The sequence below is a fragment of the Pelobates fuscus genome, chromosome 3 (assembly GCF_036172605.1).
Source record: "Pelobates fuscus isolate aPelFus1 chromosome 3, aPelFus1.pri, whole genome shotgun sequence".
In the NCBI taxonomy this organism is placed as follows: domain Eukaryota; kingdom Metazoa; phylum Chordata; class Amphibia; order Anura; family Pelobatidae; genus Pelobates; species Pelobates fuscus.
The window spans coordinates 93,062,556-93,077,804 of record NC_086319.1 but is presented as its reverse complement, the minus strand read 5'-3'; the positions used below and the strand labels follow the sequence as shown (position 1 = coordinate 93,077,804).

The 15,249-nt window shown below is 41.2% G+C and overlaps 1 protein-coding gene across 1 annotated transcript in view; it reads right to left on the bottom strand.

Annotated features, from left to right (window-relative positions):
• The window catches only part of SH3PXD2B (SH3 and PX domains 2B), a 145,542-nt gene extending 130,728 nt beyond the window's left edge, over positions 1–14,814 (bottom strand). Inside the window, exon 1 of the mRNA XM_063447362.1 lies at positions 14,524–14,814. Within this exon, the coding sequence (XP_063303432.1) occupies positions 14,524–14,595 (72 nt within the window). The 5' untranslated portion in view covers positions 14,596–14,814. The remainder of the gene's footprint in view (positions 1–14,523) is intronic.
• Positions 14,815–15,249: the final 435 nt, after the last annotated feature.

Here is a 15,249-nt window from a genome sequence, read left to right as displayed (position 1 = left end):
TTGATATTGGTATATACTAACAGTGACAAATATCACACTAAATCGATGTTAAAATGCAAAAATTACCCCTTACTTACTTATTTCTTGTCTGCAACCCTTTAACTTTCTGCGGGCAACGAATTCATTGTGACCCTGTACACCAATTCCCCGAGCATTTGCCACCCAGAGGCATTACGCAGCTAACAGTTGTTCATCAGGTCTAGCAGTCATTCTATGCTTGAATGTGTTATTTCCCCAATTGGCTAGACATCTCCGCACAACACTATAATTACCATACAAAATGGGCTTTCTTATCGGCAAGCCACTCAATGCAAAATTCTCACAGTACAATCTATATAATTCCAGTTAAAGGAACACTATAGTCATCTAAATTACTTTAGCTAAATCATAGGCGTGCGCAGCCTATTGCATTAGGGTGTGCACCCTAAAGCACAAACACGCCGCATGTGTATATATTTATTTTTCTATTTTTACTATATATATATATATATATATATACACACTGCTGTGTGTGTGTGCTGCTAGTGTGCTGTGTGAGGGTGGTGTTAGTGGGATGTGTTTGTTAGGGTCCTGTTACTGTGCTGTGTGAGGGTGCTGTGTGTGAGGGTGCTGTTTGTGTGAGGGTGCTGTTTGTGTGAGGGTGCCGTTTGTGTGAGGGTGCCGTTTGTGTGATGGTGCCGTTTGTGTGATGGTGCCGTTTGTGTGATGGTGCCGTTTGTGTGATGGTGCCGTTTGTGTGATGGTGCCGTTTGTGTGATGGTGCCGTTTGTGTGATGGTGCCGTTTGTGTGATGGTGCCGTTTGTGTGATGGTGCCGTTTGTGTGATGTGTGTGGGTGTCGTGTATTTGTGAGGGTGCTGTTTGTTTGTGTGTGTGTGTGTGTTTGTGAGGGTGCTGTTAGTGTGCTGTGTGTGAGGGTGTTGTGTGTTTGTAAAGGTGCTGTGTGTGTTTGAGGGTGCGGTTAGTGTACTGTGTGTGTGAGCGTGCTGTATGTGTCTATGTGCTGTGTGTGTGTGTGGGCTGTATGTTGGGAGGGATTGTGGAGGTGGGGGCAGATTAGTAAATATCCCCCCTCCCTACCTTATGTAGGGAGGGGGGATCCTTGCTGCCATGTGCCATCCCTGGTGGTCCAGTGGAGAGTGAACTCTAGCCTGCGGAGCTAGAGTTAACTCTTGCGAGATCTGAGTGTTGCCGTGGCAATGCTCAGATCTCGTGAGAGGAACCTGGCAGAGCTGCTGTCTAGAGCTCCCCGGGTCCTCTCCTGCCTCCCTCCGTGTTGCTGTGGGTTGGTGAGGTAGATCTTTGATCTCCCCGCCAGCCCATGGAGGCTAAGAGCAGAGCCGGCACTCAGATAGCGCCGACTCTGCGTGAGCCGTCAAGGGAGATCCGGACATCTCCAGAGAAGTCCTGGGGAATAAAGTGTGGGAACTCTTTTCCCACCCCCACCCCCCCAAAAAAAATATACACGTGTGTGTGTGTATATAAATACTGACACACAGATATATATATGAGTGCACACACATACTCAGACACACACATACATTCACAGACACACACACACAATTACAGACACACACACACCCATATACACACACACACTCACAGACACACACACACATACCCATACACACACACTCACAGACACACACTTACAGACACACATACACTCAGACACACACTTACAGACACACATACACTCACAGACACACACACATACCCATACACTCAGACACACACATACTCACAGACACACACTTACAGACACACATACACTCACAGACACACAAACACACACATTCATTCACAGACACACTTACAGACACATTCACAGACACACATACATTCACAGACACACACACATACATTCACAGACACACTTACAGACACACATACATACATTCACAGACACACTTACAGACACACATTCACAGACACACACACATACATTCACAGACGCACACACACATACAAATCATTTTTTTTTTATTAAAAAAATGTCCACCCAGCCTCCCTACCTGGAGTGCTGGCGTGGACTTGTCCCTGGGGTCCAGTGGGTCAGGTGCCTGTGTCCATCTCAGACGCGGCGAGGGAGCTGTGTGCTCTCTGCTTCCTCTCGCCGCGCGGGCTGTCTGCTGTAGCTGGGAGCCGGAATATGACGTCATATTCCGGCTCAGGCACCAGCAAACAGTGCGCGGCGAGAGGGAGCAGAGAGCACACAGCTCCCTCGCCGCGTCTGAGATGGACACAGGCATCCGACTGCGGGGGGGGGGGAAGGGGGGGGAGCATGGGGGCCGGAAGGGGGCATTTGGGGGCACTGAGTGCCCGCAGGAACAGCGTTCCTGCTCAAAAGTGCAGGAACGCTATTCCTGCAGGACTCAATACATAGGCGTGCCGCGGGGATTAGGGTGTGCCCAGGCACACCCGGCACACCCCGTGCGCACGCCTATGAGCTAAATAAAGCAGTTTTAGTGTATAGATTATTCCCCTACAATTTCACTGCTCAATTCACTGTCATTTAGGAGTTAAATCACTTTGTTTCTGTTTATGCAGCCCTAGCCACACCTCCCCTGGCTATGATTGACAGAGCCTGCATGAAAAAAAACAGTTTTCACTTTCAAACAGATGTAATTTACCTTAAATAATTGTATCTCAATCTCTAAATTGAACTTGAATCACATACAGGAGGCTCTTGCAGGGTCTAGCAAGCTATTAACATAGCAGGGGATAAGAAAATCTTAATTAAACAGAACTTGCAATAAAGAAAGCCTAAATAGGGCTCTCTTTACAGGAAGTGTTTATGAAAGGCTGTGCAGGTCACATGCAGGGAGGTGTGACTAGGGTTCATAAACAAAGGGATTTAACTCCTAAATGGCAGAGGATTGAGCAGTGAGGCTACAGGGGCATGCTCTATACACCAAAACTGCTTAATTAAACTAAAGTTGTTCAGGTGACTATAGTGTCCCTTTAATGTCTCTTACCATGTACTGAGCTATACCTATCTATCTTTAACTCAAGTTATACACAGATGGCATGTTTGATGGCTAGTGTGTACCGATGAGGGACGTTTACCTCACATGATAATTAACCACCTACTTTAAGTTACAACTATGTACGTCACAGCGTGATGTCACACAGATTCATCCTGACTTAGCATGTTCAATTTACTATGCCTGTCCCATGACAATCTAGCTGGATCTAATACTATCTAAGCGGTTTAACTCCTACATAGCCGATCAACGACTCACCCAGACTACAAGTATGTCCCATCGTTATAGCCTGTACAACACTTAGCACGTTCCACCTTCCATGTGTGAATTACGTTAAGCGCAGTACGAGTAATCTTTTTATACAGCCCAAAATATGATCTAAGCGACTACACCTAATAATCTCATACCACATAGACCCATACTCCCCACTACGACTAGGCATGTGTATTTTGTTCTTAGATTGTTGAAAAGCCTGTTCCACATTCGGCATGTCTAGTGTACACACGCAGGTTTGCATGGTTACCATATCTTTACTGATGAAGCATCACTGAGCCAACCGTGTTAATATTTTTATATTTTAAAATTGCATTGAAAACTCTTTTTTTTACGCTGATCGAGAACTTAAACTGTTGCAATTTTATTATCTTTAACCAAAAATGTGCCTGACAATCTCTTACCACGACCTGTAATGCAAATGTTTATTAACGTACTCTGATGTCGCTGTTGTGGCACATCAAGGTTTACGGTTACTTTTGTGCACACCAAAAATAAAGAATAAAAAAAAATAAAAAAATTAAGCAACTGTGTCAATGTCATAGGATGGCTGGTTAACAAGCAGGGCCCATTGCATAGGGAAGAGGCAAAACAAGGTCAGCAGTGTGAGTGGCATTATATTCCTGTAATATACATAAACTCCAGATCATGGCTACCAGTCGAAGCTGGGGAAGAGGTTACATTTTATCAATATCTGTTTAAGCAATACAAAATATCAAATGTTATTATATGTTATGTTATTATGTTATTATACTTAAAAAGTGATCAGCAAGAGGTACAAGGTTGCTTTAGTTGGCCAGGGATTTGCAAACAATGTAGGATTAATCACTAAAGTGATCATCGCTGTGAGTTTTTAGAGTGAATATAACGTTCATTTCAAAATTTAGGACACAATCATCTATTTAGAAAAATTCTACACGTCAGTTCTGTTTTCAGTTTGATATTTTGCCCATGCAGGTGACGGACATTCACTTTGAATTCCTTTCAATCCTAACCATAATGCTTAAAGGGGACAATAGAGGCACCCAGACTTCTTCATCTCAATAAAGTAGTCTGGATGCCATGTTCCTGTTCAGCAGGAACAGAAATGTTTACATTGCAGAGCTAAAATGCATCTAGAGCAGTGTTTCCCAACCCAGTCCTCAAGGCACACATACCAGTCCAGGATTTAAGGATTACCCAGTTTTGTCCAAGGTGTTCTTTTTTTTCTAAAAACACCTTAGACAAAACTGGGTAATCCTTAAATCCTGGACTGGTAGGTGTGCCTTGAGGACTGGGTTGGGAAACACTGATCTAGAGGATGTGTTCTGTACATACACACTAGCCTCCCAATGGTTTCCTATGGGAAATCATTGGATTGGCTAAGATTAAAAAGACTGATTTTAGTCATGGAGGCGGTGCTGGCCGCAGAGATTTTCTTACACTTTTTGTTTTTTCCCTAGTTTTTTTTTTATAAAATGGTCTATTCACAAATTCCATAGTGGAGAAAAAACAAAAAAGTTTCATAGTGTCCGATTAATCCACACTTTGAATTTTGAATCTTCTACTACGTTATACTGGAACGGTGGATGTAAGAACTAGCTTAGCAGTGCAGATCATTACAGAATATATTAAATCCAATATCGGAAGTAGTTTTCCTCTGGGAGCTTGAAGATTTCAGTACAATCTGTAAACATCGCTGGCTAACAAGTGCATCAACCTATTAACAGCTCAACCGATTTGACATGAACACAAACAAACAGAAAACTGCTGCATATTGAGCTACAGATTTTATAAACAGATCGTTTTACTGCATGAGTTAAACCTATCAGGGGGAAAAGGCTATAAAAAGTAGCCCCATATCCAGGTCCCTGGGCAAGATAGTTTTTCTGGGCCCTCTTGTACACATAAACACACATGTATTAGCAACACAAACATAAAGTAGCCACTTATAAATATCAATAAGCCACACCGGCATAAAAAAAATAATAATAAAAAATAATAATAATAAAACATTTCAGCAGGATAGTCCCTGCTTCAGGTCCTGTCATGCAGGCCTGACATGATTCCCTGGTGACCTGCTTTAGTGGACATGTCCACCCTCTTTGAGCAGCCCCAGTGATGCAATTTGCTGTGTATAACAGAGCTCAACCGCAATAACACTCATCTACGGTGTCTTTAAACTACTAGAAATGGGTTTAGAAAATAAGTCTATGTAGATAAGATAAGATACATTGTTCTTGTTCTAAATTACATTTTAGATCTGTATACATTGTTATTAGTAAATCACCTAAAATCTCTCAGAACATAATTTTTCTTAATTAAGTCATTTTATTAATTACAATCTGAGGGACATGCCCGACAACCCAGGCAGAAAGTCCAGAAAATTTGTCTCGCAAGCCCTATATTTAACCCTGTAACATTCCAGGACACCATAAAACCTGTACATGGGGGGGGGGGGGTGTACTGTTTTACTCAGGAGACTACGCTAAACACAAATATTTGTGTTTAAAAACAGTAAAACATATAACAACGATGATATCGTCAGTGAAAATGCAGTTTTTTGCATTATTCACACACAAACTGTACTTTCACTGACAATATAATTGATGTAATACGTCTTACTGTTTTAAAACACTAATATTTGTGTTCAGCAAAGTCTCCTAAGTATAACAGTACCCCCCATGTACAGGTTTATAGTTTTTTTTTGAAAGTTACAGAGTCAAATATAAAATATTATATTTTCCCCCACATTAAAATTTGCCCGATTGGTAGCCCAGAAATGAGAATTACCCCCATGTTGCACATACCCTTTGCAAAAGTAGACAACCCAAGGTATTGAAAATGGGGTATCTCCAGTCTTTTTAGTAGCCACCTCGTCACAAACACTGGCCAATATTAGTGTTCAAATTCGTTTTTTGCATTTTTTACACACAAACAAATATGACCCTTAATTTGGCTAGTGTTTATGACTAGGTGCCTACTAAAAAAGACTGGACATACCCCATTTGTAATACCTTGGGTTGTCTACTTTTGCAAATGGTATGCTATCATGGGGGGTAATTCTCATTCCTGGGCTACCATACGGTCTCAAAGGCAACATAACAACTCTGGCAAATTTCAATGTGTATGAACTGAAAAATTTATTTGGCCCTGTAACTTTCCAAAACACCATAAAACCTACACCCTACTCGTGAGACAATCGCTGAATATAAATATCTGTACTTTATTGCAGTTACAGCTGACATGACATGCAGAACTAATTTTTTTCTTAATTTCTCACTTTTCTTTATATTTTATTCATATTAAAACTATGTTTAATATATACATATTTGAAGTAACATGAAAGCCATGTTTCTCCTGAACAAAATGCTATATAATAAGTGTGGGTGCATTTAATATGAAAGAGGTGAATTACAGTTGAACAGCCATATAGCGCAAATTCCAGGTTTTGTTTGTGTTTTGATCACAACTTGTACAATTGGCTCAGTCCTTAAAGGACCACTCTAGTGCCAGGAAAACATACTCGTTTTCCTGGCACTAGAGTGCCCTGAGGGTGCCCCCACCCTCAGGGACCCCCTCCCGCCGGGCTCTGGAAAGGGGTAAGGGGTTAAAACTTACCTTTTTCCAGCGGTGGGCGGAGAGCTCTCCTCCTCCGATCCTCCTCTTCTCCTCCCCGTCGGCTGAATGCGCACGCGCGGCAAGAGCTGCGTGCGCATTCAGCCGGTCACATAGGAAAGCATTCATAATGCTTTCCTATGGACGCTTGCGTGCTCTCACTGTGATTTTCACAGTGAGAATCACGCAAGCGCCTCTAGCGGCTGTCAATGAGACAGCCACTAGAGGATTAGGGGGAAGGCTTAACCCATTCACAAACATAGCAGTTTCTCTGAAACTGCTATGTTTATGAAAAAATGGGTTAACCCTAGAAGGACCTGGCACCCAGACCACTTCATTAAGCTGAAGTGGTCTGGGTGCCTAGAGTGGTCCTTTAAGGGGTTAAAGGAAACAAAAAGGTATTTGCCCTATTAGCTTTGTAACTCTTTTGGATTTATTCACTACATTCAAACTGTAGAGAAATTAAATTCCAGTGGTGTCCTGTGTATAATTAAATTTCAATTTAAAGAGCAGGAAACAAGACATCTAAAGCAAGTTAACATCTGTTGAAAATGATACCCTGTTTTATGCAAGCTGGGTTAGTCGCATGCAGGAGGGCTGCACAAACAGAAACAAGGGCAATTTCACTCCTAAATGGCAGAGAATGGAGCAGTGAGACTGCAGTGGCATGATCTCTACACCAAAACGGCTTCATTAAGCTAAAGTTGCTTTGATGACTATCGCATCCCTTTAAATAGTAACAGCTGTCTCTGGACAACATGCAGAAAGGGAGTTAAACCTATCTCAAAAATGTCTTTCTGGATAGTCACATCTGTACAAGATTAAAGCAGTCACAATGTTTGTATACCTTCATTTGTAAAGGGTGGGGGTAAGAGTAGTGTTAAGCAATCGAAAAAAAAAAATGTTTTCCCTTGCCCAGCAAAATAAGTAATGTTTATAGGCATAGAGACTATGAGGCTTATTCACTAAATTAAACACAATTGTTGTGAAATAAAAGCTAAAATACAAAAGTTGTGACTATAGCCAAAATGTGAGAAAGTTTGTTTCAAAATCAGCACTTTTTGCCTAAATGTTGTGGTAAGTGAATAAAAACGCACTATATTTAATGAGCAAGGATTTATGCCAAGTCTTAAAAAGATCACATATGCAGAATTAATGTATTGATCCATCTAAATGGCTCTGTCATTTACTGCAATTTAATTTGAGGGGAAAAAAAACAAAAAAACGACATCTCTGGAAATATTCCGGTACTAATGAACATTCAGAGACACATCTTGGGAAGTGGTTGTAGGCCATACATTTTTTGTATACTGATCATGTGATGTATTGCAGTTGCATTGTTGAATGTCATATTGTGTTTATTTACTAAGCAGTGAATTGTAGTGATAGTTGAATACATTTTGGGGTAGGATATCCACAATGGGATGAAAAAAAATAAATAAATCTACAGATAATGAGGATTTTAATCCATGTTACTTAATATTGAAATATGCAGCAAGTAATCACAATGTCATAATTAAAGGGACTCTCCAGCCAAGCCTCTTTACTCACCTGGTTCCAGCGTCGGGAGCCTCGTGAAGCCGTGCCCCCTATTTCGTCAAAATGACGAAATAGGCGGGCGCGAGCAATCAGACGCTTCCATTTGGAAGCGTCATTGCTCCCTTGTGCGCATGCATGGCTTCGCCGCACATGTGCACATACTTCAGATGCCGCCCTCTGAAGTCCTTAGCGCACTACCGCGCATGCGGTAGGTCTTTGCCCGCCCCCTCCTCTGCTGACAGGCTGGAGAGAGAAGGCGCGCACACAGTTAAAATAAGTCTGACGTGTACAGGGCCTTTTTAGGGCCCTGCATGATAGGAAGTCCCTCTGGTGGCCGTCTGAGTGACGGCCACTGGTATTCCTATCAATCAATGTAAACACTGTATTTTCTCTGAAAATACTGTGTTTACATTAGATTGCCTGCAGGGAGCTATAGATCATACCTGAACAACTACATTAAGCTGTAGTTGTTGAGGTGACTATAGTGTCCCTTTAACTGTCAATTTGGGTGACATTCACCTTATTTATCAACTGACAAACTGGAAGAAATGGACAAAAATCCACCAAATAAGAGTGGGGAAAAAACAGAAACAAAAACCACACAACCATACAATCTAAATGGTGGAGCCAGTTCAATAGCTCAGAAAGTAATGCTCAAATACATAAATCTGACTAAAAATAAATAAATAAAAATGAGCTAGTGGTGGGCGATAGGTTCCAAATAGATCAAGCAGGGGTTCTACCACTGTTTACCACTCCATTCCACTTATCCCTAAACTTCAGGATAAGGGTTTACACCTGGACCTGCAGTAGAGTTGCTATATAAACCAGGTTTTGAATGGCCATGGTCAATGTTTTGTATGCTACCAGAGCTGGATTACGCTTTAGATGTTAAAGGTGGCTGTCTAGGGTCCAGAATCAAACTGGTGCCTAGTCTGCCCAGGTTCTGGAGCTCCAGCTCTGAGCTGGCTTATTTGACCCAGCAGGGAGATCAAAAGATTTCCCTGCATGGCCCTGCGCTCCCACAATTTGTTGGGAGCGTAGCATTGTGGTATGTATCAATATCAGGTACTGACCACTTTGAGTGGTCCACAGCTGGAACTCTGAGCTATTGACAGCAAAGGCGCTCTTTAAGTGCTCTGTATCTGATATTGGTATAGAGACGATGAAGCGCCCCCACAGGACCACCAGGGAAGTAGTTCACCCACCAGGTGTCCAGCTCACCCTCCACTGGGACACCAGGGATCCAGCTCACCCTTCACTGGGACACCATAATCTAGAAGATTAACAATACTGTGTGGATGAGCAGAATCCAAGCAATACGAGGAGTTGCTCTTTTTGGATTCAACCTTGCTTACAGGTTGGGGCTTAAAACAGCTATGTCACTTATTGGATCCCTTGTCTACCAGCTGAACAAATATCACTTGATAGAGATATAGATATAAATACACACACATACTAGCAATTTAGCTATACACTATAAATCAATCCTATTTAACGCTTTAGAAAATTATTCAATATCTGCAGCATCTTCAATGGGCACAAAACGGCAAATTGACAAATGTATTTTCATAACTCTTTGGTGAAATTGTATTAATACCGTAGTTACTTAGTAAATACGAAGCAGCCTAGATCGAAATATTCAGATAAATTCTCTAGACTTGGAGTTTTGTTTCAAACCGTACTGCAATTTGGCCACATTTGGACCAATCGGGTATTCAGAAGAATTTCTGAATTACTGTACTCTATTCTCAATTATAAGAGTTAGTTGTAGTTGAGGCAGAAAGGGTTCAAATAACACATAGGGAATTCATTTAAGGCTAAAATAAATGTGTAGAAGAAGATTGATTAAACTGTGATCCAGAACATGCTCAAAATGATAACTACACATCAATGTGCTCATCACAGACTGCTGGAGAATGGACATCCTGTGGAATCCAATGGCTAGAATGTACTCAATTGCACAGAATGGTTTAAAGCCTAGTCATCTAAGCCACTTAGATAGAGCACACATTACTGTGTTGTGGGGGAGGGCATGATGACATCATACTAATGACCTCTGGCTACTGTGCCTAGCTTTAAGAAGCGAATTACAGCTCTGCATTGTTGTATCCAGACATGAAAAGGCAGAGATCTGAGATCAATATGCAAAGAGGAGCAGTAAGTCACTTATAAATGTACAGAATGGTCTGCCGGGCTGTAAATACAAGTTAGGCTCTGAAAAATCCAACCTCATCTCTTCTGTTATACATAGGGCTCTATCTTTGTATATAATATGCATCAGTTGACCAGTTTTTTTTTGTTTGTTTTTTTACTATACCATCAGTGACTCCATTATCACTACAACATGCATATCATTTAACATAGGCATCTCAAACACTGGCCCCCATTTATTGCTAAACTACAACACCCATGATTCTCTGGCCAATACTGTATCCAAATAATTTTTGGAGTTGTATGTCCAACATCTGTGGGTCAGAGTTTGAGAGCTCTGATTTAACCGGTTACTGTTTGCCTTTTTACTCCAGAGTTCAGGACAAGCACAAACCTTTGGGTTAATATAAATCATGAAAGATAACCCCTGTTAATGCTCTGCTTTCTCTGACATTCTAATCAATAGACCACACCTCCGTTACAGACTGAAGTTTAAAATCCGTCCACTCTCATAAATGTCTGATACAGCCGAAGGGAAACATTTATGACTTGCCATTCATTTTGCATTGATTAGGCCATGAACATTACAGCACTCGCGTTCCACAGGTTTAGACCTGCACTGACAAAGTGTTTAGCCAATTCTAGATTTTTGTTACACGCACAGTCCACACACTTTGACATTTTAAATCTCATCTTAAGCTTTACAAGTATTTACTGGAAGTGATTTAGTGTCAAAATGATTGTAATTAAAAAACACAGCAAATGAAAACCTCACATGTTTTATGGAATTATCAGCAACCACCTTAAGCTTTGAGCTGGAGCTTAAAACACATGAAGTTCAGAACGCTAAAGAAGAAACACACACAAAAATTAATTATATAGAATATAATAATGTGTCCAGAACTCACATCTCATGCCACTATTGTGTGGAACTTCCTGGTTTAAGAGGCCTCTCTCTTTACTGGGTTTTCCAAATAAGGCAAGACTTTCCCAATTGTTAGCTACAATAAGCAAACACTTTGTTAGTGTTCTAGTTAGTCTGAACTACCCAATGTCAGGTTAGGATTATCTGTGCCATTTTCTCTTGGTCTTTTCATAGCATTCATTGGCACAGGAGCATTTTAGCCATAGTATCTTGTACCTTAGAAAACAAGCACCACGATGGAGAACAACAAGGGTGCATAGGGATTCAGAGCTTAGAAGGTCGGAGTACAACACCCTTGGTTCAAAGACTGTGGGAGGATATATGGTTAAGGTTTTATCCCCCACAGTCCCAGCCTACGCCACTCTACTTCTCGTTTCTTCTCTGCCTTCATCTCATCGTTATTTTGCCAGGAAAAAAAAAAAAACGGGATCACTTGCTTTCAGAAAAATTTGCTCCATTAACATAAATTATTTCTAGTATAGACTAGCATCTGCATATTGAATCCAATGGGATCTAAAGCGAGGCAGCAGGTGGTGGCGGTGTGATCAAAATTGAAATGCTAGTAAAACCTTTAGTGAGTTAAAACTATCCTTAAACTGGCTTCCAGTGTAATAACCTCTACATACGTAATATATGGACAATTAGCTAAATGACAAGCTAGCAAACACACTGTGATAAAAAATGTTTTAAAAAATACAGGAGAGATAGTCCAGGTTACCCACTGTAGAGCTGCCACCAGCACACACAACTCTGTAACGTGCTCAGACTGAAAGATATACATCAAAACAGGGTGCGCTAGCCAAAGGAATGCATGTATCACCTACAGTACTTCACACAAATAACTCGAACAGGAGAGATTCTCATTATCAGCTTTTATATAGCGCCAACATATCCCACAGCTCTTTACAATTATGAAGATGGGATGTAAAATAAGCATTGACATACAAAGTAATGTTGACAAGAACCAAGGAGCCGAAAAGGGCCCTGGTCGAACAAGCTTACACACGAGGAGTATGTATCATTGTAATACATAATGAAATAAAAATCGGAAAAAAAAAAATATATATAGCGCCATCCTGGTAAGAACTTGACATTTTTATTAAAATCACATATATTGAGCTCAAACAAGGATATTGTACAGACCAAACAATATGTGCAAAAATGATGCTAGCACCTGTAGAACTTCCAGGATATGCTCTGATCCATAGCCACTTGTGGGCACATAGCAACTTCAGCACATACTGTTTGACCTGTAGTCCATCCTATATATTGTGCCCCTGTTTTAATAATTGTCTTTTAATGGCCTTTTTTGGATGAAGGAGTAAAGAAGAGGACTGTATTCGAATGATTTTGATATGTAAGGATGATGTTGAGGGTGCATGATGGGAGAGGGGTTACTCTACAAAGCGAGAGTTTTAATTTACAACGTGGAGTCCCACTAGATTTCAGGATGCAGAGGCAGACGCACCCATTAGGCCCATCTCCAGCCCTCCAAAACCCAAACCATTTGTGGATAAATATGATATTGGCAAGAGAAATATCACAAAAAGTCAGGATTATGGTTTGTTAACTAATATGATGTGTTGCTTTCAGTAGACCGCATTTACATACATATGCTATATGCATAGACCCTCCAAAAGTGAGGTCATCCATTGACTGTATATGAGGCTACGCAGATGTGCATGACTAATGTACAGAAATTCCACATTAAGACTACAAAGAGCATATAACTGACCACTAGTTAAAAATAAAAAATACATTTAAAAAAAAATCCCCTATGCAGCAAGTTCATCTCTACTGGTCTACTCTATCAAACAAAAGACAGGAACTAAATTCTATTAAAATGGTAGCACTCTGAAATAGATTATCCTTTGTTAAAGATACAGGACTGTTAATGTGACAGAAGATAGTTACTGGGAAAATACTAGAAAGAAAAAAAGAATGAAGTTGAAAAGTGTACATTAACCCTGTGACTGCAACACTGCTAAGCAGACAAGTAAACCTGCCAGCATAGAAAATAACTAACTATAAACACCAACATATGCCTACTTCACAAGCATGTTTGTAACATGCAGAAAACATGAGATGTGTGGACACAGCAAAGTAACAGCAGTACATTTGTATCCAATACAGACAAAAAGCTACATTGTCAGCTCTGCTGGGAATACCACTTGCCAAGTCAGACCCAGCTCCAGTCTGCAATTACCATGATTACCTCTGATGCACATTGGCAAGAACACCCAGTTCTAATTCAATATCCCATGTCCTCTCTAACCCCTAACCCAAAGCAACTGCAGAGCCATAACTAACCCCAACAAAGAAAATGTCTATTCAGTAACCCTTTCAGTGCAAGGGATGCCACAACCAATAGAGATACTTTTAACACTGGAAGGGTCAACTCCTTTAACATGACAGTATGGGCAACTAAAATGTCTGGCTTTAATATTTTATTTATTAATTTTTGCAAAAGACATTTAGAAGTCAGCATTGGTAGGAAACTGCAATTGTTCTGCTATATGACATATTTCCTGCATTTAATAATAAAACCAAATCGTATCCTCATCTAGGAGTGAAATGCTATACAGTAATTTCCATACCAACCCTGTTTTGGTTTCTAGGCAGGAAACTATTGTGATTCCCACTCACATCCTGACTATAAGAAGCTAGATTGCTAGAATGTCCATTGCTGATGTGCTATTAACAGAGCCATGAACCACCCAAATCCTGACATCCAATTCACACCCTGGGTCTCCCTGCACACCCCTCATTCCAACACATTGCCATTTGAAGTTGATACATTGTCACTGCAGGGAGTGGGAGCTGTAAAGGCAGAGAGGGAATGAACCTCCCCCCCCCCCCCCTCAAGCTTATCCCGGCAGATAACACCAGACCACCCCAGAACATCTTTCCCACGAAGTAGATAACTTTCCCTAGGGATCATACATCATGCAGGGCTTCCCTGAATACCATGCTCTCCCGCAGGGTGCATTTTTCATAAGCATTTCTAATTAAAGGGACAGGATGATCTGTGTCCCCTAAGTGCACTCACATAATGTTTATTGGGGTTGCGTCGTTTCTGTACGTCCTGCACACAGACTTGCACGATGCTTCTCCTAGGCATGGCTCAGCTTAGAAGCCTTCTCTCCAGCTTAAAACAAAAAAAGCAGGTCACAGCTTTGGCTTTCTTACTAGGTGGTCCAGATCTTTCCAACATCCAGCTGCTGGGTGACAGAACCTTGAAACTAATGTTACAGGATGCCAGGAAAGGGGGGGATGAGCAGAAGTCACCCTGTAATGCACACAGCCTATCTGCCCAACTACCTTCTTTTCTTGTCCTTGTCTTTTCTTCCCCACTTTCTGTGTAGCTCTATACTAATCCCTCCCATTAAAGTATGGTGGGCTGGCCTTCTTTTAAAGGGGCAGTGACACTCCAGAGACAATGCACAGAGCTTTGCCTGCTGTAAGAGAACTGTGGGATCCGAATTGTATCAATGTGTTGCAAATATGTGTCACAAGTCTGAGGAGTCAGATTGCTTCAGGGCGGTGACAAACATCCTTTGGAATTCCAGCTGTGTCCAGGAAACACAGCAGGCAAACTGATGGCTGGGCATGATGGGCTCAGCATTCCACAACATCTGGATGTGTCATCCTGCAGCTCCAATCATTGCAGCTAAGCTTACAATATATTAAATATTTCGCATGCGTCAACAGAGGGTTTTACTAAACAGAAACCAGCCATTCATTCTGCTGGGCAGCACATGAAAAGTCAGGAACA